The sequence below is a fragment of the Labrus mixtus genome, chromosome 8, assembly GCF_963584025.1.
Source record: "Labrus mixtus chromosome 8, fLabMix1.1, whole genome shotgun sequence".
In the NCBI taxonomy this organism is placed as follows: Eukaryota; Metazoa; Chordata; class Actinopteri; order Labriformes; family Labridae; genus Labrus; species Labrus mixtus.
This window is the reverse complement of record NC_083619.1, coordinates 26,542,735-26,566,131: the sequence shown is the minus strand read 5'-3', so window position 1 is coordinate 26,566,131 and position 23,397 is coordinate 26,542,735. Positions and strand designations below refer to the sequence as shown.

The window sequence follows — 23,397 nt, the reverse complement described above, 5'->3', positions numbered from 1 at the left end:
TCTAATTTGGCCTTTGAATTTCCCCCGGGGACAAATAAAGTTTTTTTAATTGAATTGAATTCAATACTCCAACCTGACTCTCCGAATGTGATATTTATTTAACGCAAAATTTAAATGTATATTTATTTATCTTGGTGATACTGAGAAGGGGATGCTTAACTTTTATTACTTTTGTCTAGGCTACGCCTCTTGCCCTTTGTGGTTCATGTTGGACGTTGTGTCCTGTATTCCAACCTTCCTGAGCGGACGTGAACGCACCATGTGACCGAGCATTAGCCGAGCACAGAGAGAGAGACAGAGGGATTGTGGATAGAGAGCGAAGGAAGGAGAGAGGGGAGAGAGAAGCTAAACAGGTGGTCTGAAAAACACACAGAAAACAATGTCGCCCGGCGGGGAGAAGCGGAAACACTTCTAGTCCTCGTTTCAAGTGAAGGAATACCGGGACAAGACAACCAGCGGAGCCGAAACAACAAACAAAAAAAACCCCATGGTCCTTCTTTATTTCCACACGGATTTCTCTTCCTCCTCTTCTCGGCTTTACACTCCGAAGATCCCCGGATACTAAACCATGAAAGTCACGGTGTGTTTCGGGAGGACTCGAGTGGTGGTGCCGTGCGGGGATGGGAATATTAAAGTCCACACACTCATCCAGCAGGCTGTCATGAGATACAAGAAAGCCATCGCGAAGGTAAGTGGCGCCGACTTTTGTTTCCTTGCGGCTTTTTTTTTTGTTTTCCTGGAAACAATGTTGCGACGTCCGGGGGGCTCTGCACGCGCACTCAATATGGCGCAAACTTGAAACAAATGAAGAGGGAACAGGGCTGCCAGTCTCTGCTCTTTATATGCTCTTTTCTTTTTTCTTTTTTACTGTAGGCTACAATAAGTTAACGAGCACGCATACGCTGCGAAAATGCGCCGTGTGTTGCTGCTTTCAAAGAAAAGGCGCACCGCCATTGTGGCTCTTCTGTTTGTAAACCCACAAAAAACTTCCTCTAGGATCCTTCACTGTGGGAGTGGACGAAGGCTACCCGTTAGTTTTTTTTCTTCTTCCAGTTTTTGAAGCATCACACATGAGTTTCGTGCACATTTGAGTCACAATGATCCCGTTGGAAGACTTTCAGTTCATGCAACTGACTGAAAGTTGCCTGCTGCAGAGATTAGCTCACTAGCAAAGTTAGCAAGCAGGCTGCAAAAAAAGTAGGGCTGCAGCAGTGTGAGGCGTTCAGGGGCTTCTGTGCAAAGAAATGCAATTAACAGAAGGAAAGTCCAAGCTGAGTAATGAATCTGTTTTTAAGCGATGTATATTTAAATATCATTATTGTTCTACTTGTAAGGGGCTCATCGGGAAAGTTAAGACAAGTGATGGGAGCAGTAAAGATGCTTTAAATGCAACAGGCAGAAGAGCCAAAACACATGCATTTTGATGAGTTATAAAGCACTATGACTGTGGTTTTGGACATAATGCAGGTATTTCAGCTGACTGAGCAGGGAGGGCAGGAGGGGGTCAGGGACCAGGCCCTTGTAGAGGATAGGGAGGGAAACTGCAGAGAGTGCCAGGCTCCAGCTGACTGCTGGAGGCATGGCACTGCACTCGTAAATCTTCGAGATAAAAGAGAGCCTAAGAAAAGTTGGAGCATGGTGTTTGGGTAGCAGCAGATAACCTTTGAACCGGCCGGGTGCTTCATGTCTGCAGGGCTCCCTGGCAGGATCAGATAAAGATCGTATCTTTCATCAAATCCTAGAAAATTCTGCTTATTTGATGAAAACCAAATTTGTCCCAAAGCTTCTCTAACATGCATAATTCATCCCTACATTTGCAATTCAGACTTTTTTTTTTTTAGCTGCAAAGGAGGTCAGTAATGGAGTCATTTTGTTTATTGGTTTAGAGTACAAATACTTAAGGTCAAAGGGGGGACTCATGTTTCTTGAATAATGAATGCTTCTTTGCCCTTACATGCTAACTTAAAAGTCTGTCTCTTTTTGTCGTAATGAGAGTGACCTAGAAGTCATACTGTATCCTCCTCTCCTTTGAATAATTCAGTGTGAGCAGACATAGGAGAGCAGGAGAGTATCTCAGCGTAGTCGGAGAGGCAGGTAGAGAGTGAAGCCAGCTGCACTACACTCAGCAGAGATGATGTGAACTCATCTTTGACTTCAGGCCAAATTTGGGGTTCATTGTCCATAATCTGACAGAAAAAACTTTTTAAAAAAGTATTTTCATCCTCATAGATTTAGAAACAGTGGACAGGGAAGTGGAGCTTTCTGAGAACGGTAAAGTGACCAAACATAGACGTGTTGTAGTCAAGACCAAGACAGACCCAAGACCAGAGTGCTCCGAGACCAAAACCAAGACCAAGACATTTAGGGATCGAGACCGAGTCAAGACCAAGACCATGAATATCACAGGAAAATCCTCATCTTGTGTGCAGGGGGCGTGTCACTCACTTAGATCTTAACACCGGGATATTTGCTGCCAGGGGATAAAAATCCAATCACAAATAAATTGAAGTTATTTGTTCTTTTAGAAAGAGGCGTTTTCCCTCCAATCACAGTAATGACGTGTAAAAATTGGCTCTCAGTGGTGGTCTTGGATAAAATCTGGCTGTTGGCGTTCGCTCACCCTGAAAACATCGGGATGTTTTTCAGGAGTTTTGTCCTAGCATGTTTGCAACAAGGTTTAAATGTGCAGAGAATAAACACCCTCACTGAGTTCTCAGTCTGATCTCTCCCAGCTCTGCTCTGGAATACTAAAATGTTGGAAACTTGTAGCCCCTCAAAAACATCTCACCCGCAACATAACATACCGCCTTTAAGAGCAACACCCTTCTCTTATTTTATCACCTCTGTTTATTGCTCCCCTCTCGGCCCGCCCTGCCTTCATTTAATCCGACCGATGCTGGGCATGTCTCGTGTCTCAGGACTGTCTTTCAGTCACAGATGTCGTGTTGAAGATCACAGCTTTTTTCTTTTTTTATGGTCAGCCCAGCCTTAATAAGAGGCCCGAATTTAGGTTGGTTTTCCTGCTTCAGTGTTTGCATGGACCTTCTTGTGACTTCCCCTGTCATTAGAGAGGAATGCTTCCTGCTCCTTCTGACGCTTTTTAGTCCAGCTCATAACTTTGGAATTGGAAAGATAGGACATCGAGATGAGTGTGTTTGTCCAACAGAAATCTTCCAATCCGTTTTTGCCAGCTTTCAAATCTCTGAGAATCTCAAGAAGTGAAATAAAAAAGTCAGTTTATCCTCCACTGCTCTTTTTTTCCTGCCACAGATCACAGGGTAGATTTTCACTAATCTTGGGCCATTTAACTAAGCGGTTAAAATGACACCCGTTGGCTGGAAAACCGTCTGGCGGTTTAATGCTCCAAATCCTTAGGTGACATAAGCACTGGCGAGTATGAACCATGAGATTTGTCTCTTTTTTTTAACTTTTCCTAACGCTCACATGAGCCTCCAGGAGAATATCAGGTGTCGGGGGATGTTGTGGCCATATTGCCACATGGCTGTTTCCATTCAGTGCGTCACACATCTGGAGTTCCCTCCAGTGGAGTCGAGGCCATTGTGTACACAGTTGACCGTTGGGGCAGACTTTGAGTTGTTGTAGACAATAGGAGCAGGTGTCTGCTGGTGGTCTGGTTACATAAGAGCTTTTCTTCCAACATGCTGTTGGATGTAGTGAGATAAAAAAAAAATAGGGACAAATGACCCCAGGAGATCTACAACAGATGTATATTTTTTAAATGTTCTGTCTAGAGATGCACCAATTAGAAAAATCATGGCCGCCACCGATATTTAAAGGGGACATATCATGAAAAATCTACTTTCACAGTGTTTTTGAACATTTATTTGGGTAACCTGAGTGTCTACAGACCCACAAAATGTGAAATAAACCCATCCAGTCCTTTGTTTGTGGTCTGCATAAGTCTTACAACACAGAGAAAAATGCTCTGTTTCAAATGTGCTCTCCTTGTGACATCACAGTGGGATTCTGGTAAAAAAAAAATCCCCTCCCCTCCCCTGGTATCTTCACCCATGGACTCCACCCCCAGCCTAGAGCAAAACTTTTGCGCAGGTCCGCCATTTTTATTCTTGCTACAGAGGAGTGATGTCTACCAGGAAAACTCGGGGGTGGGGGGGGGGGGGGTGTCATTGCATTTAAAGAGACACACACACCAAAACGGAGCGTTCTGAGAGAGATATTTTGACCACAGCACAGATGTTTCATTTAGTCCACAGGGGGACTGTTTGAAAAGGTGGGAAAGGGGGATAATATGTCCTCTTTAAAATAAAGTCCGAGTTTGTTCAACAGGTGACTTCATCTGCCCAATAAAAAACCTCTTCTTTGAATCAGTAGTTGACTGATACCAACAGATACCTATTTTGAACCGATGCAGCCCTAGTTCTGCCAATATCTTTCTATTGTTTTAGTATGAGAAATGTTAAATATTCCAATATCTAATCAGTCTTAAGTGCCAGATAGGGTGTCTTTATTTTTGTTACACGACACTTAAAACACTCAGTTTTTCCACATCCAGTCTTGCCAGGCTCCACTGATATTTAATTTGCTATAGTTTTGGGATAATTTGACGCTTTTACTTTGGAAACCAGAAAATATATTGAAATGTTCTTAGCTGGTGTACCAGTATTTCACAGGAAACAGTTTAGTGTAGCTCGTTAAAATAATGAGATGAGATGAGGTTTAATCGCACACTGAACTTGGAATTTCACGATGAACAATAATTGAAAGATAGAAATCCTAAATTGAGAATGAGGTCATAAACCGTCCACGTTGGAGAGTACTGACTCCAATCTGTCAGCCTGTTTTTAATCTTGTCCCGATGTCTCAAGACATTACTCACTTCATTACTCAAATGGCTCTTATTAATTAGCGTGCTGTTATGAATTAGTGTGCAGCGATGCCTGGAGATGAGCAGTCCGCCATGCTGGGAGAGTTAACTGCTGCTGTGACAGTCGTACGGATTAACATGCTTACAGAATCTCACAGGAAAAGACCCTCCCCTCCCCGATTTTGAAGTTTGCTCCTTTTTAAACAAAAGACACATCTGTGTGCATGTAGGAGACATTGAACTCAACACGGTCAAATCCCAGTGTCATGTGTCCAAGATAGAAGGGCTTGGGCTTGCTTGTCTCAGTTAGAAACTTCAGCACTTTTCACACATGCACTCCTGATAATTTCTTGATTTATTCAGGACAGTCGGCTCCTGAAATCCTCCTGAGTTGCTTTTCCTCACGAGTCCCTCACAGCGGGAGATTTTTCCTGTGGGATAGAGAAACCATGACGTCAGGAGGACGCACCAGGAGCATTGTAACGTTCACTATGCTGCATGGAATTGGCAGTATAGTGCCAGGATATAAACATCATATTTAGAATTTTCTAAACATTTCCACCAGCATGCACACCTCGGCTCACCCCGATTTCTTGCAGAAGTTTTAAAAGGGGGCTGGCAGGACAAAAAGTCGAGGAAAGTTGGAGTGAAAAATGTGTCTGTTCACACATGCAGCTCGCCCCAAAGATTTCTTTTTGAATTTTCCAAAGTTTTGTGCGTGTGTAAAAAGGCTTTTAGTGTCCTTATTTTACAGTTTTTTCTCCCGGTTTCAATCTGTGAGTCAAGTCATATCTATTGGTTGACCTCTGTTTCTTAAAAAGATAATGACTTCTGTTTGGATGTAAACGCGGTCAAAAGGGTTTTGTACCCGCAATCATCTGATCAACGATACAGACGTGACAATCGACATTTTTGGATGTATTGCAATGTTGTGGTCAAGAGATTAAACACACTAAACATGTCCATTAAAGCACAACATCCTGTCCCTCATTTGTATCATTGTTTTCTAACAGCACTGATATTCAATGGATAAAAAAAGAACATTGCAGAGCTTTACTTGAGTGCAACATTTTTGAACATGCTGCAGAAGAAGGTAAACAAACAAAGCAACCGTTCCCTGAGTCGTTATTCTTCTCTTTTCTAGAAACGCATCAGGGAACCTTGCTGGAAAGGATTGACACTTACCAAGAGGGGATTCAGCGAACATGTACCTGATGTCTTGATCACATTTGAACAGTGTTTACATTATTCTTTGCTTGATTTGTCAGGCATATTTAAAGCCTGTTTATGTGTTCCTCTCTCTAAGTTGAGAGCAGTTCTGTGCATCAGAATGTGACTGTGCACCGTTGGTTCAGGTGCAGTAGATCTACCTCATGTCAGGTCGTAAGCCCCAAATAACTTTACAGTTGGTCTGTTTGATCCTCGTGTCACCAGCCTGTACCAGCCGAGGGGGGGGGGTTCCTGCTTCCAAAACGGGCACACTGCAGGATTAAAAGCTTCACTGATGATCCCCGGACCGCTGACTTTGCCCTTGACCAAACCACTGTGAAAAAATGTCCTAAAACATGACCTGGCACAGCATTTCATTTCCTAAAGGAGTCCGATATAGACGCACTGGAATGAACTGAGCCGAATTAGCCACGTGAAGCTAAATAGCAGGGCACAGGGACTTCCTGCTTGCCTTAAAAACAGATACATGATGGTGGAAACCGTTTAACCCTCTGCAAAACAGGTTGTAAATAACGACATAAATTCATAATTAATTATATATAAAATAACTCTTAGCTAAGCTTCTCTTCTTTCTCAGGGCATGTTACAGACTCTTTTTTTTTCTCTCTGTCATGTGATGATGCTTGCATCCCTGCGTTTTCCCACACTGTCTCTATGCCTCTATGCATTTTAAATGACTCTTTTTGTGCAACTCAATAACCCTGCCTCACTGTGAGTTTTTTTTTTTTTTTTTACATAAGTCTGCTGTCATCCTTACAAGTGTTTGACATCAGCATGTTGATGTGATAATAAGAAAGTGGCACTTCAGTCGGTTGCCAGCGGGTTTTCCCAGGAGGACAGTGAACATGGCACAGAGTGATTAGCAGAGCAGAGCAGCTGTTTGGGGCCTGCTAATGCACATAGAGAGAGACAGAGAGACATGTAAAGAAGAGGAAATGCTGACTGCACAGTTCTCAGATGGCGGGAAGACTGGTTCACTCCTTTTTCATTTAAGTTAAAGAAGTTGAAGAAGCTCATGTTCGAACTCTTTTTACAGTAAGAGTTGAACTGTTGAGGTGTCGAGGATGAAAGAAAGTTGTGCTAGAGAGCAGATTCCAGCATCAGCAGCACAGGTTTTGGAAGGAATTATTCTTTTTTTTAAGGTTAATTTTTTGGGCTTTTTTTTTGCTTTTTTATTTAGAGATAGAACAGTGGATACAGCTGGAAATTGGGAAGAGAGAGAGTGGGAAGGCATGCGGGAAAAGATCCACTGGTTGGATTCAAACCCTGGCTGCCTGATGGAGGACTATAGCCTCTGTACACTGAGATACACTGACACCAAACTAAGGGTTTCAAGGTGACTAAATTTATGCAAACTAAGTGACGAGTCTAAAAGTAAAAAAACACTCAGAAAGTTGAGTAGTCTTAATTTAAAATTGTCTGCGAGTAAACACTGTAACTTGGTTTGCACGAGTGTGGCTCATGTTAGCAGTTCTAGCACCGCCAGCCTTCAGTCCTCCGTGCAGGTTAACGTCCACATTCCTGTTTTCAATGTGGTCATGCATTGCTTCGGTCGATTTGCCAGTTCAACCTAACAGAGCTTACTTAAATTTTTATCTTAGTTTTCTAATCAAAATACAGACAGATGCACTGCTCCAATACAAGATGTTACCTTTACACTGTGCTTGTTTACATCCAGGTAGTAGAGCAGGGAGAGCAGAACCCGTTAACCAGAGCTGCAGACGGGTTGTGTTGCAGCCTGGACATAATTTGCCTTCCTAAATACTCCACAAAACTAGACCTTGTCAAAATGAGCAAGACAGCATCGGGTATAAGACAACCATGACTTTGATTTTTGTTTTCATTCATAAGGCCTTTATGTTAAAACGACTAGTTTTCATTTACAAATTTAAAGATGTTTTTCTTGCATCCAGCTGTTTAAAGATTTGTAAGACGTGGAAATGACTCACAAGGACTTCCACTGAAAGTTACTTCATTTACTTTGGATTGATTCTTTAGACTTTCTCCTAAAAGACAATTTTCTCGATACAACGACTGAATTCTATAAATCTGTTTGGTGGTGAATCAGACTAATCCCACACAGATGCTTTTTTGTAAATGATCCCATCATAGAATAAGAGCTCGAGAGATAAAGCTGTAAAGGATGTTTTTGTTGTGATTTGATGAAAAACTGAACTGTTGCTTGTTAAGGTGGGAAGAGCGAGGCCCGGCAAACCCCCCCAGTTAATAAGAGTCCAGATCATAACACTTAACGACACAGTGAGATTACGCGCTTTACAGAGTGCTATGAAAACAGATTACTTGAACCCTGGCATGGATCCATTAAGCCCAGCATTGGCACCCAGACCATGTTCACCAAAGCTGGCGACATATGGCACTGCATCCCCCCCCCCCCAACTCCCCCTTTCCCCTCCCTAGCAGGCCCTACTGACGGACAAAGAAAACCAGAGGCGGAGAGTCACAGCGGCCTATTTTGGGTGATGGATTCTTTAAAAAATTATCACCAGCACTTGAAGTTCTTTGATGCTTCGCAGGGTGGTGTTTTTGAGGTCAAGTCACTTTCCTCCACCCCCCCCCCCCCCCCCCCCCCCCCCCCCCCCCCCCCCCCCCCCCCCCCCCCCCCCCGCCTCGGCTGTAGACCTTCTTCCATAAACAGAGGAAGCTCCTGAATGTAAACTAGAGCGGGGAAAAAGGGAATCAGGAAGCTTATAGAGAAGTTTTCATGATCTCTGCACCGCTCTGCTCTGATGTGTTTTTTAAGTCCATCTTTTTGTGATGCGTTGCACTTTCAGCTGGATTTCCATCGTTTATTTATGAAAGAGATTCTTAGCGTGTCTTCCCCCAGAAGGGAACCATGGGGTCGTATGCTGAGAAGAGCTTGTGTGTGTAGCCTTCAGGGGGAAAACAAATCGTCGTTGAAGCCGAACACAAGTGTGAGTTTAAAAAAAACAAAAAAAAACGGTTTGACCTCAAAAAAAAGATTTCATGACATGGGGTGTTAAATGTGAGTCTTTGTAGAAGAAGAGCTGTGCTGTGTTCACTTTTAGAAAACACCATAAAACATCTGGCATGAAATGAAAACATAACATACTATTGGAAGTTATTAGCACTTTTGAGTGATTGCTTACAGAACAGCGTCTTTACTTGTGCTGAGAAGAACACAGCGTTGTATTCACGGTCAGTCCGCTCAGGTTGAATTCACGCTGCAGTTTTTGTGGTTTCGAGCCACAGAAGCGTTTAAATATGCACAACCGATAGTTATAGTAAGCTGGCCAAGCATAACCAGGTAGTCATCGGCTTTCTCCCACAATAAACATGAAGGTTACAAAGCCTGCTCAAAGGAACAATGTTCTCTTCAAACTCTCAGACGTCTGGGTAGTTTATATCAGCAGCTCACGTAGAGGAGACGTCCAACCTTTCAATCGACCTTTTGTAGAGTAAAAACGGAGGTGTGATAGGGGAACATGTTGACATTCTTTCATGCTCATTATATCCATCTGCATTACCTCGAGTGTTGTCTACACTAGGGCTGGGTATTTCCCACAACCCCACAATACGATATGTATCACAAGACTCTTTGTAACATAGCAATAAGTAAGGTCTTTTACCTGCATTTTGTTAAGTGTCTCCAGATAACACTTGGTATGAGTTGACGCTATACAAATAAAAATTGATTGATTGATTAAAAACCAAAGGAGACTGTGCCTTTTGAGGTTGTGGCACCTGCATTTTGGAAATGTCTTCCCTCAGAACTGAGAGCCTTGACCTCTGTGGACACTTTCAGAAAGCAGCTAAACGCCCATCTGTTCAGCCTTTATTTGATCTGTCTGTATTTGATTTGTCTGTGACTCTCTGTTTGTATTATCTCTGTTCAATTCTTTATTGTGAAGCACTTTGTGACATCTGTTTTTGAAAAGTGCTTTAAGGATCCTGCAACTTACAACTCAATTCAGGTCCTCGGAGATTCTAGAAATACATTAAAATATTTGAATCCCAGATCTACGGCTATGGTGTTATTGTGAGCTGCACCATAGGTCAATTATCTTTCAATACTGTCATCAGAGCTGTGCAGCCGTATCCATTCTGTAACATCTGCATCGCGTCATGTATGAGCACGGAGCACATGACGATATATTTACACACAGACCTAATCAACACATGTTTTTTTTACATACCATAGATAAGATAAGATATAGTCTATGGTCCCCAAAGGGAAATGTGTCTTGGACTCTGTCCTGCAGTTACAAGAGAATTCATAAAAAGACATAAATAGAGATTATACAAAACATGTAACAACTCCACATGTACAAAAAAACACCACCTTACTGCAGCAGTGACTTATTGCACAGCCCCTTGGCCTATCCTACATTATACCTGTTATGCAGAATATTAATAGACATCGGGACAAGTTAATGTTTAAATAGTGGTTCAGCCCGGTCTGAGGGAGGTACCCTGAATTTTCTCCCAGAAGGTAAAAGCTGAAACTCTGAGTGAAGAATGTGCATGGGTCCGGTCAGACACTATTTTCTGTACCTGTCTCTGACAACAGACTACTCAGAGTGTTTGGAGACGATGCTCATCGCACGTCTGCACAAGACGAGTTCTCCGTAATTTCAGCTGAACAGACGAGTGACCACACCAGGATGTTATCCCGTATCTGATGATGCTTTCAAAAACAGCACTAACATACATTTCTGCTGAACTCTTAGTCTTCCTAAGAAGTGCATATGGCTTTTGCAGTCTGGAGCAGAGACTTTGAACATGAATCTGAACATTGCATGTCTAACTGTCCACTGTATTCTAAAGACTTGGAGCAGCTTTTTTAAATATCACTCTGACTCTTTGATGTCGTGTTTATTTGGTTGTATCAGGAGGAATGTGTCCTTCCCTGATTCGTCAACTTCCCCTATCAAGTGGAAGAAAATGATTGTCAGCCTTGACAAGAAGTTGTAAATTCAACAACACCGACTTATATCATGCACTGCTGACCTTGTTTACAATGTAGGCGTCTGTTTTGCAGTAAAGAAATCTGCATTTTATTGTTCTACTATAATGCCATTACAAGCATGAGGCAAGTTCTACTTTGAGCATATCCTGTTTGGTGGTGATATCTGTCTAAGACACAGAGTGACAGATCCAGTGTCTGTTTAGTCAGGCTTGTTTAAATCAGCACACTCAGCCCAGTGTACGTTAATGTGATTGTTATGTGGACAGCCCTAAAATGCCCCCCCAGATAAGATTCAATCTTCTGACTTAAGCCTTACTGCATGCTGGGCTAGCAGTCGAGACACTCTGAAGTCATTTTTAAAGATGAATTTTTTGGACTTTTATACCATTACTAGAAACACAAGACAGTGGATATAGTCAGAAATTGGGGAGAGAGAGAGAGAGAGTGAGGAATGACATGCAGGTCGGATTTGAACCCGGGGTCACCCGCTTCGAGGACTACATCCTCTGTACATGGGAAGCACAAACTAACCACTCGATCACCAGTGCCCCAACAGAATTACAATTTTAAATTCATCATTTATTTTTTGACTAAAGCAGGCGTGTTTTATTTAAGGATTTTGGTTCATCACAATCTGCATTTTATGTTAGAATCCCTCTGAGACATCTGATTGGTCAAGAAACAGGAGCATCATAATACAGTGTTTAAAAACCCAAACCTCTGGGTTGTATAGTATTATTTTGAAGGGACAATTATGGTTCATAGTTGTATCCAGAATTCTGTCATGATTCAACTTTTTTCCTCATACATTTGGTTTATTATAATTAATACAAAATAAGGCCTAAAACACACAAAAAACAATCTTTGACTTTGTGATAAAAAAGAAATGTAATGTGGAAAAGGTCTCAAGTTGTATTTCGTCCTAAGACTGACTAGTGAGCATTAAAGGACTTAACAACACTCTGAGGAGACTTGGAGTAAAATCATTGACTGTCTCGTCTGCCCCCTCCCCGCTCGCTCAGTTACAGCCAAACAGAGTATCAGCTAAATGCAAAATGAATGTGCACTTGTTTTCAGCGTTGCAGACCGGCCTTGTTCACAGGCCTGAGTGTCCCTTGTCCACCGAGCGGACAGACACCGACTGAAATGTCAAGGACTGTGTGTGTGTGTGTGTGTTTGTGGAGCGCCGAGCACAGGGAGAGGATTGTCTCCAAAAAGGAATGTGAGGACACTGAACACACAGCAGCATGGTTCAGACATACTGTATCGCTCAGTGCAGTATGATCGAGTCTGAATTTCCCCGACAGTGGCCCAGATTGAGTATTTTTCCCTCTCTTGTTTTGCAGCCTCTCTTTGTTTAGATGCTGGATATTGTTTTCTTCCTCGGAAATTCCTGCGAGATTCTTTATTGCCCCAGTCTGAAAATTCAATTTTTATTTTTCACTCCCCCCCCCCCCCCCCCTCCTCCCTCACAACGGAGCCTGTTGTTCTCACCCAGCTGTTAATTGCCGCGAGCTAAACAGCAAAACCTGGAGGTTTTTATGACGCAAAGAAACAAAAGTGCAACCTCAGGCCTCCAAACAAGTTCTCCATGGAAACTCGATTGCATTTCAAAAGGATGGAAGTCCTGCTTTGGAATAGTCTGAATGTTTCCTAACGCAGTGGGGGGACGAGTGTGAGGTTTAGCTTGGACACTGAAAAACCACATGCTGCTCCACAGGATGAAGAGCTCACATTAGCATAGCCCAAATGATTCATGAGCGTAGATTAATGATGTCTCTTTGAAATTGAATTCAGTACTTAGGCTGATGAGGCTTTGTCTGCTAAATATAGGACGGAGCGAGCCAGAGCTGTGCCTCTCTTTTGACAGATAGATGATTATTGGGCCTTTGGGCAGAGCGGAGGTATGAGGAGCTTCATTCTGTTATCTGTGATGATGATGATGGCTCTCTCCCTGCTGTCTGTCTGCACGCCGGGCTGCTCATTGTGGAGTTCAGCAGGCTAACTAGATGTAGGTCACTCGACCCTGAGATTTAAATCTGAGGAACACGTCTTAAAAGTATGAGCGTTGAAAGAGGATGACTGTTAATCAAGTAGCCAAATAAAGAGATGACATCATCGATACAGTGTTAGAATCACGTGTCTTCTTTGATGCATTATAAATGAATAATGATATTTAAGGAGTATGTTTCACAATTTAGGGAATTAACCTCTCCTCCCCTTGTCCTCCTACACTCTCCTACTCTTCCTCCTCTCACCTCCGCCTTGTCCCCCTCCTCCTCTCTCATCCTATCTCCTTCCTTCTCATCCTCTCTCCTCACCCTTGTCCACTTCCTACCCTCTCACCCTTTCTTCTTACTTCTCCTTCTCCTTCCCTTCCTCCCCTCTCCTCCTCTTCCTCTTCTCACCTTCTCTCTCCTTCACCTTGGCCCCCTCCTCCTCTCTCCTTCTTTCTCCTCCTCCTCTTTCCTCTCCTCTCTCCTCCTCTCTCCTCATATCTCCTCCCCTTCCTCCACTCTCCTTCTCCTCTTACTTAATCTTGCTCCTCTCAACTCCTCCTCTCCCCTTCTGTGGGCTGAGTAATAATCCATCAGAACATTTTCATACTGCCAATAATAATATGAATCATTTATTTTCAGCGTGTGGTTCAGGGATTATTGAAAATTACCAAAAATACTTTTCAAAATTGTCATTACTTTGATACTATTCAATAATATATAATATTTTAAAACGATACAATTTCTGCACTTTTAAAGAACAAAAAGAGAAGTCTATAGCTAAAATGTTCTTAGGCCAACTTAAAGACATAATACTCAATGCATTCTTTTAAAGGTCCTATTTTGTGACAGAATACTAGAAGTGAAGGGAGTTAAAGAAAACCATGACAGTCACATGTTTTCTTTGATTTATATTGAAGACAGCTCTAGTTAGTTTTAATAATGGATTGACGTAGCCGGTTTCACATGGTCATATCTGCCCACTGCGTTTAAATGCCAGGCCGATTTCCTTCAGTTTAATAAAAAAAAAGATGAAAGAGAGGCTTTGATTCATTGCTGCTGCTGCCGCCTCCTAGATCCCGAGCATCCTTTCTCTCCTGGGTGTGTTTTTCACACGGCTGGTCTGCACATGTCAGAATCCAGCCTGCACAGTGATTTAATATTCAGTATTCATGCATTATTAGAAACATGCAGAGGCCTTTTAGGTCGGGTACAATCACTTCTATCTGAACCGCTTCTCTTGACTCGCTTCCATCGCTGCAACACCTGTTGGTTTGACCTGATAACTGCTCTCATATCTGGCAAACCGAGGGGTGTCCAAAACGGCCGTGTGGGGGGGGGGGGGGTCGTCTTAAAAGCGCCTACCTTCTCTGGTCCAAACAAATCCAGAGCATTCAGGAGCAGAATCTCAAGTTAGAAGGACATACTGGCTGCTGCATTGTTGTCAGAGAAGCCAGCACTTCAACATAGCATGTTTCCTTAATGTCTGATCATATAGTAAGCTCACTTTATCATTTCAGTCAGTAGATATCTTACAGATTGCTCCTTTAATATGTTCTTATTTCAATAGAAGGAGGTTAAATGCACTCATGGTGTTGCAGACAGAATAAAAAACTTTATTAAGTCTTTGCTTTATTGTCATGAAATGCAGAAAATGGTAGCATGTCAGACAGAAGTAAAGAAACACAATACTAGATTACATTTCCTACAAACCTGAACGCGTTTCTCCCAGTCTCTGTCAGCTGTAGCTACTTCTATATTAGACACTGTACTGTATGTTAGAAACGTCTATGTTAGGCACACACACACTGCTCAGCAGGAAAAACTGCTTTCTGACTGACCAGCTGATGATGCAAGACCATTACGACGCTTCCTCCTGTCTGGACTTGAGCTGTCAGGAGGATGGCAACCTGTTTTGTCAGAACAGAGGATGACGATGCAAGAACTTTCTTACCTGACATGTGCTTGTGTTGCAAAATTTCGCCCTGCATGTTAAAAGGAACAAAATGTTGGACGCATTTACAACCTGCTGCTGCTACAACCATAGCAGCAGCAGCAGCTCTGTTTGGTCATAAAAGCTCCAAATCCACTTTTGTACGTTGCAGAAACTTATTTTTTTAACAGAACAAATTGAGTTTATTTAAATGTTTGTGTGCTAAGAGGTTTTGTCCTTCCCCTCAGACACTGAAAACTGAATTATTGTACAAAAATGATGCTGTTTGTTATATTTAGTGGTCAAATGACAAGGGCTTGGTTTTCATAAAAATGCATCTAGTTTAGCCTTCAAGTGAAGTTGCTTGTCGCTAAAGGAGGACACCTCTGCTCAGATGGGATAGATTAAGAAGAAGGAGGAAGCAGAGGAGGGCTTTCCTTTTCCTGTCCCTCCTCATCAGTATGCAGAGAGTCAGTGGTGAGGAAGTTCACCGACTCTCCGGACCAGCTGGCCGGTCTGAAGGGGGGCCAGGAGACATCGGTTTAAATGTGTCCTGTAGGTAGACTGAACTTTCACTCTCAGGTGAAATTATTATTCAGCTGCAAAGCAGAAGAGTGCTCGTTTTATTGTCCGACAGAGGGAAGTGAGAGTGCACTTAAATCCCACAGAGAACACAGGTTAATTATCAACGAGGTGGTCTGCTGAAAGAGAGATTACTAGGAGGCACCAGATTTAAAATAAATTCTAAAGCACACTGTAAAGTCAGGGATTGTTTTAGAGATATTCAGACATGAAGGATTCCTCTGTCTGAACACTCCTCTTCAGTGTCTTTGTTCAACCAAAACAAGGGGAAGAGTAACAGCAGCATTGGCGGTGGAAAAACATCTGAGGAAATAATGTGTGGAGGCTTAGTGGACATTTAATTAGAACTCGGTCCTCGGGGGGAAAAAGCAGAATGAAGACCTCCAAACAAAGAAATAAAAAAAAAGAAAGGGAATAAAACACAAACGGAGGCGTGATATTAGAGACCAAAAACACATTCTTCTCACAGTCGAGTTGAGATATTGTGGGATTTAAGGGAAGGGGCCTGTTCCTGCTGCAGATCCTAAGCCAACATCAGGCTTTAGATATTTGTAGTTCTTTTGGCAAATGTAATATTTTGTCTGATCAAATCTGCTGAAGTTTCTATTCGCAACAAGGATCCTTTGTCGCTTACAACACAGAACGTCACAGTAGTCTTAAGAACGGTATAAATCGGGCATGCAAAAGGGAAATATTGAGATTAGCTCTCGATTATTCCTGTACATGAAATGCTCTTTAACTTTGCTGCATGAATAAAGTATGGTTAAAAAAAGGGGATTAAAGCTTTTCTCTCTGAAATATTTAAACGTTTATGGAAGGAAGTGTTGCTTGTACAGGCACAGACTCTTGGTTTTGTTCTGTGTGAAGGACTTAAACTTGAAGGGGTCTTTTGTAATGAACAGTGATTGATACTGGATGTGTCGTGAATGCAGCTCGTCTCAGCGGTGACAGTTGAAGCATAAGAAAAAGGCCTGGGATGGATAAAAAGCTTACTGTGTGAATAAACTGTGTCAGGTTTGGCCTGGGACTGCTGCCTCTTTTGACATGATCAGACAAGATTGTGTGTGTGTGTGTGTGTGTGTGTGTGTGTGTGTTTGAATGTGTGTGTGCTCAGCTCCTTAGTTTGCCCTCTCACACACATGAATTAGGACACCAAACCCAACACGCCTGGCATTTCAAAGAGGAGGCCATTTGTTGGAAACAAGCGCCCCATTTAGACTACTTGATCCACGTATTGAACTGTGCCCAGAATCTCTACCCGCCTCTCTCTGAAGCCTGGACTTACTCCCTCGCTTCTATTGAACTCACCTTAAGTGAATGTATACGGTATCCGGTACATGAAAGCTTAGACAGCAAGGGATGTACAGCTGTCTGTTCTGGAGTTTCCCTTTTGTACGTTTTTATGAATAGACGACTGTTTTTCAAATTTAGAAAATGAAATTGACTAGGGGTGAATAACATCGATGATTTACGAGCAAAGGTTCCTGCTTATCATGACCAATAGTGATGTGTTGGGTTAGGTGGCCTCCTTTATGTGACTCAGGTGAGTATTCCAGGGAAATGGCAGGACTCACATGGCCTCCAATGATACCTTTTGGAGTGGAAGTTAGGGTTAAACAGCAATACTAACTACTACTGCTAGTTTTTGTGTCTAAAACCCACATAGTTGATTGAGTTCTGACTTCTTACCAAACTTTGACCATTTTATGACGACTTGCATTTTGCCTGCCAAATACTGTAGGCAATATAACTGAAGAAATGCATTGGTCATGTAAAGGGTTGGGACCAAGGAAGGAAATTTATGTGCAGTTTACAGACAATATGATTCTTGTAAATAAAGTCCAAGACAGAAATCATCAGCTCAAATCCCAGCAGAAGTTATTGGTTTATAGTTTGGCAAGCCAAGAGTGTAAGTTCAACCCAAAGGTTGAGTTATCCTTCGTGCAAGACGCTCAATGTAAAGGGATAGGGGGTAGTGCTAGGGCCTGGTCGGCTTGGTGACCCCTCCCCCCCCTTTAAAACCTGATTGGTCACCCCAGGTGCCAAGCCCAAATCCTAAACGATGATTCGTTGTTTGCCCTGACAGATGTAGGATTTATGTTCAAATCGACCATATTTAGGCGATGTCACAACAAGTTGTGAGTTTTTCATTTGGGCACATTTTCCTTTTGTTAGAATTTTAAATTGGGACTTTGCACATACGTCTGCTCTTTGAGTCCTCCAAGAAATAGACCCAAGTGGTTTGCAATGTTGCCATTTGTGATTTGTTTTGTAAAATTAGAAAAAGATAGACAAGAGTCTGAAAAGTTAAGAGATAAAACTGGGATGAGTTTGTCTATGAGTTGTTATTGAAGACCTTCCCTGTTGTTCTCTGTTTGGTATTGTGAAGTGAAACCTTATCATGGACCTCTCTGCATCTTCTGTGCATCATCTATATTTAACCCTGATCATAAAATAGATTGAGTACTTGAATTAGCAGCCCTGTCTTTTAGTATACCACATGTAGCCCTTGACTTGTGCAATCCAAAGTGGTTGTAAGCATTAAATGTTTCAAGCTTGTCCCACTTGATCTTGGCTTCACTTGAAGTGACTGCTGTTTCAAAAGTCACACGCCCTACTTATTTCCCAAGTCGTAGAAGCCGTGGTCTGCTGTGTCACAACAGGAAAGCCTTCAGGGCATTCCCAGAGCTGAAGTCTGGCCATTTCTGGAAATTAAATGAAAAAGAGCCAATTCCCTTCCCGGAGTCGATAGCTGAATCTTTCCACCATGGACGCCAACCAAACGAGAGCATGTTGATTTGCACTGTTTAACCGTTTATCAATCAATTCGACTTCAAACTTTTGAATAAAGCCAGACTCATATAGGAACATTTTGACTGGACTGGTTCCATTACCAATTTGATATCCATATTTACAGAATACCGAGATGGCAACCAAAATAGATATTTTCTGTAGATTTTGCAGCCATTGCGTACAAATCTGAGGCGATACAGTTTTATCCGAGCCAATCGGGGGGGAGTGCATGAAGTGTGTTTGTGCATGTCTGACTGTGTGTGTACGTGGAGATCCTACTGTCCTGTGCTTCTGAAACGCTATAACCAAATGTGAATCCACAGACTGGGAAACCAATATCACGCCGTCGCAGAATCAATATGAACGTTCAAAGACGTGATGACGGCTGAGCTTAGTTATGGCAATTTTAGGGGGAAAACAGTCTGAAAAGAGCATTTGTTTCCTACATCATGTTGCATTTAAAATACTTGCAATACTATACTGTATTGGAACACATTAAAAACATCACCAACTTAACATATTAACATTAAAAAACTAGATTTTCAGGCCATTATCAGCTGATAATATCATCAAAACAACAAATCTGACCAGTCAGACTCCACTCCTTTTTGCTTTATTGTGTCTGCAAGGACAGCTCATTCCTGCTCAGTGTTTCTTCATCAAATCAGTGGTGTTTAGTGTTTTTTTGAACAAATTGCCGGGTCATCTTCTTTTTGCAAGCATGAATTATTCTCACTCTTTGTCGGTTTTGAAGCTCAGACAAACTGTGTGTCCGCCGAGGCTTTGTGAAATCTTGGAAGAAACACAGAGATGCTGCAAATACCTCTATCTTCACCATCCAGGCCTTGACGGATGGAAAGCAGCCTCGCGCCTGCCAAAGATTGTGACGGCTTGTGCCTGAGTCCAGCTGGTTCTCTGTAAACAGTGCATGAATTATTGTCCGCTATTCCGCCTATTTTGTTTTGATTTACTCCCCATATCTTTATTTAGAAAGGATTGCTGAGCCATTAAGAGAAGAAGATAGACTTGGACTGATTTGAACATTACTGATATTAAAATACATTGTTCTTTCTGCAGCAACAAACAACAAACAGAGGGAAACAGTCCATGTTCAGTTCTTAGGATGTTTTTTTTTTTGCAGACAGCGTTAAAAAAACAAACAAAAACAACTCGTCACATCATCTTTTCAGTAGAAGAATAATGCATTAGGGATTTTTTATGATCCAAATCTTTTTGAGGGACTACATATCTTATGAGTTCAATCTCCTGCTTTGGATACAAAAACTTTTTTTGTCCGCCGTCATTCATATCCATGTTGTCGTCTCATTGGATCAGACGGTGTCCTCCTGACCCGGCCGGTTTATCCTCTTACATCACCGCCGTTGGGGATTCTCAGAAGCTCAATGAGTGCCTGTACATGTTTGCATCCATGCTGCAGCACGTGTACCACTTTGCAGAGCTCGCAATGCACACAAATCTAAAGTGGAATTTAAATGTCGTTGTTTTTGCATCCAGAGGGGATCAGGAAGTGTTCAGCCTTTAAGCCCTCACTTGATCTGAACGGCAATAAAAAAGGCTGATTTCTTTATTTGTGCTTTGTTGCATATTCTCAAAGAACAAGTTAATCTAGTAAAGTTGAGACAGAGATGGAGGTGTTTTACTTTACATATTTTTAGCCCCATGATTCACCTTCATCGGGGGGGAATTCTTAATTAATTTTGTTAATCCCCGTGTGCACTTTTGAACCAAATACCAGATGGATGTTACACACTTCTAGGGTTATGCGTGTGTGAGCCAAGAGAAACTCATCTGTTCTCTAGCTGTTACTAACACCCCCTTTAGTCTCTCTGCAGACTCCAGAGGAGGAAACAACTGCAATCTCCATCTCCATCTCCATCTCCCAGTGCTCTCACCTCCTCCATCTCTGATACTTCCCCCACCACCACCGACACAACCCACTTCCTGAAACAAGCCCTCCCCCTTCCTCTTGTCTGTTTCTCCGTCAGCTTTGATCCTGCTCTTGAGCTTTGAAGAAGGCAGTTTCTCTTCTTCATCTGGGTTAAAAATGAACACAGGGATGCACGTTATAGGACCATAATGAATCTCTTGCAGCATTCTATCATGGTCCATCTTCTTATTCTCAACGCAGATCAACCGTTTTGCACAAACTTGATGCTTTCATGCTTCTAAGTGTTATGCACTCTTGGGTATTAAGGCAACAGTAACATTATGAAGCAGGACAGGAGTACAGAGTCCAGATGCTGCTGCTGTGTGACATCTATACTTGCAGAATAACCAGCTCCACTACATGAACATGCGCGCTGTTCCCACTCCTTAAAACGTTTCTCAATCTCCTTTCCAATGAACTCTGAAATCTTCTCTCAGAGATCTTCCTCTCTGAAGTGTGTCCACAGATCATTATGCAACAGTATCTGCGAGCCATCAGCGACTCCACTGCTCGGTGTCTTCTGCCCGTCGGGGCGAGTCTGTCCCTTGGTCTGTCTGTTGTTCTGCTCGGGACACTTCATTTCTGCTAGTTCTGTGTGTTTCTCTGACAATGTTCCAAGCTGGTGTGTAGGATCAGGATTGCGCCAGACACAAGCATGTCCGACCCTGATGCCCCGATGCATTGAGTAATGCTTCATAAGAGTTATACAGAAACATTAACAGCCAACTATATCCACTAACTTCTTGCACAGAACAAAACATACTCCAGCGAAACAATGAACTACAATAGAAATATTTCTTTACATTCAGTCTTTTGGCAACAAAGGTTAAAATACAGATTTTCTCATATTTTCTCTGCGTTCACAAGTTTTCAATAATTTGAAATTGACTCGTCGGTCGCAATTAGTCTGATGCAGGGCTGCATGCAACCCCCCCCCCCCCCCCAGGGCTGCCAGTCGCCCACTCCTACTATAGCTAACGGTGATATGCAGACAACGACGACATTTCCGCTGTGCTATGCATTTATGCCATTTGACCTCCGGGTAAAGCCCCGCACGGGAGCTGAGAGACATGTGCATAACACCTAGTTTAGATTGAGAAGTCAGTGTAAGGCTATATCTGGATTATTCAATGTTATTTGAGTGCCCAGTTGTTGTTCCCCCGGCGACTGAAACACTGCTTGAAAAATTGCGATAGTATCACCATATTCTGTTTATCCTAGAAAGATGAAGTGTGGCTGACTTTCTGAGTAGGACCGGTTTAAACTAAAACTCTTTTTGGACTCAACTTTTTTGAATTATTTACTCTGAAGAACATATTTATATTTCAGTGTCAAGAAGCCACATATTGTAGATTTATTAAGGGTGTAATAAAGTGAAAGTGATCTCAGTGCCGCTCCTCTACAGTAGAACTTCTCTGGCGCCCTGTCGGTCCCTGCAGAGTTGAGAGTGTTGAGCTTTGGCAGGCCTCCTCTGCCTTGCTCTGCTATTTCAGTTTCGTGTAATAGGACATATCTCAGCCCATTACAAAATAAGCCTCCTTATTTCTGCCTTTTTTCCATTTGCCGAGCTGTAATCTGATACGGCCGGTGGCTGCTGGCAGCTCTTCCTCTGCGCTGTGGAGCTGTCACATGACGCTGGCAGACAGAGCGTCGTTTTTCTGACTCTTGTGTAGCGAGTTCATGTTTTACAGAATAATCCCCATGCACTGCTGTCTGCCCATTGACCAATGGTTCCCTACTACTTCAACCCCCGCAAATCCTGTTGTACAACATCTCCCAATCCCCTGGGATAACATTTGGCTTCATAACTAGATCACGAGTGCTACGTGCGTAAGTCGTTTTTTTTTTTATTCAGAAACCCGGGACATTTGGGGTTTAGGTGTCACCAGATGCTTTCATGGAAGCTGTAGATTTAGCCATGACTCACATCCTGAAAGCCTTCTTTTCATCTGGGACGGGGGGAAGAAAGGCCGAGGTGTGTTTGGCTTTAGCTGCAACATGTTCGAACCTGATGGAATGTAAAATAGACAACACTTGCGAAGGCATTTTTAAAGACTGATTTTTCTTTGAGATGTTTTATGAATGGAATGCATAAGAAAGCTTTCTATCTGTGAGAAAGGGTCAAAGTGTGTGTGCTGAAATCAAATGCCACTCCAGAGGGACAATTAGAGCTTGAGAACTAAATGCTTGAAATGATCAAAATGCTCCAGACTCTGATGCTGTTTTAACACCTCAGGCATCAGTTTAAAAAAAAGGGTTAAATTCCTGATAATTATTCAATATTTTATAGTTTTGAGCAGGGCTGAAGTTGTTTAAGAGATTTATGCAGAAAAAAGTAGAAAAAAATATGTTCGATTTTTATAGCAGTTTTTTGGAAGTGGACATTTTTGTCCTTAGTTACTTAAGAGGGTAGTAAACATGTTTCACAGTTTCTTATTGATCTATTAAAAAAAAAAAATTGTGTTGAGAGAGAGACTTTCTTACAAAAATGTGTGCCATATGCACTAACAGACAAAATGATGGCCAGATGAAGAAATGTCCATAATGATGCCAAACAATCTCTGTTCATTTAAGAATCAAAAGTACCAAAGCATAGCAGAAAAAAACGACATCTATTGCTTAAGAAGGATGTGTTGGAGAGGAATGAAGCCATCAAAAATTGCAGACAAACTCCGGCTAACTGTCTAAATTGCACAAAAACATCGGCAAGGTTTCTGTACCAAAAAAAGAAAATCAATATCTTCAGATTTTTACTAGCATGGTATGTGTGTTTAATAATCTAGCATTGTGAAATCCTTTATATTTCATGACCCGATGTTGGAAGAATTAGATTTTTTTAGTGGTCGTTAAGTGATGCTGAAGAGTTTGTTGAGTAGTCACTGTCCTAGAAGGATTGAAGCATTATTAAAAAGTGATGACACACACACACACACAGCTGTTATTATAGCACTTATTTGATGCACTTCTTGGGTGTGTTGTTCACAGTGTAATAACAGTCTCATTGTAAGCTTCTCCATAAACTTTTAACCCAATTATGCAAGGCCAACTGTCATGCAACATGCTAGCTGTCATGCTAACATCCTGTCAGTATTTTTGCTGGAGGCTGATTGTGATTGAAGC

At 42.2% G+C, this 23,397-nt stretch overlaps 1 protein-coding gene across 6 annotated transcripts in view; it reads left to right on the top strand.

Annotated features, from left to right (window-relative positions):
• Positions 1-316: 316 nt before the first annotated feature.
• The window catches only part of pard3ab (par-3 family cell polarity regulator alpha, b), a 270,125-nt gene continuing 247,044 nt past the window's right edge, over positions 317-23,397 (top strand). For all 6 annotated transcript variants that reach the window (XM_061045451.1, XM_061045450.1, XM_061045453.1 and 3 more), the window contains exon 1: positions 317-688. In XM_061045451.1, the coding sequence (XP_060901434.1) occupies positions 569-688 (120 nt within the window). In that variant the 5' untranslated portion in view covers positions 317-568. The remainder of the gene's footprint in view (positions 689-23,397) is intronic.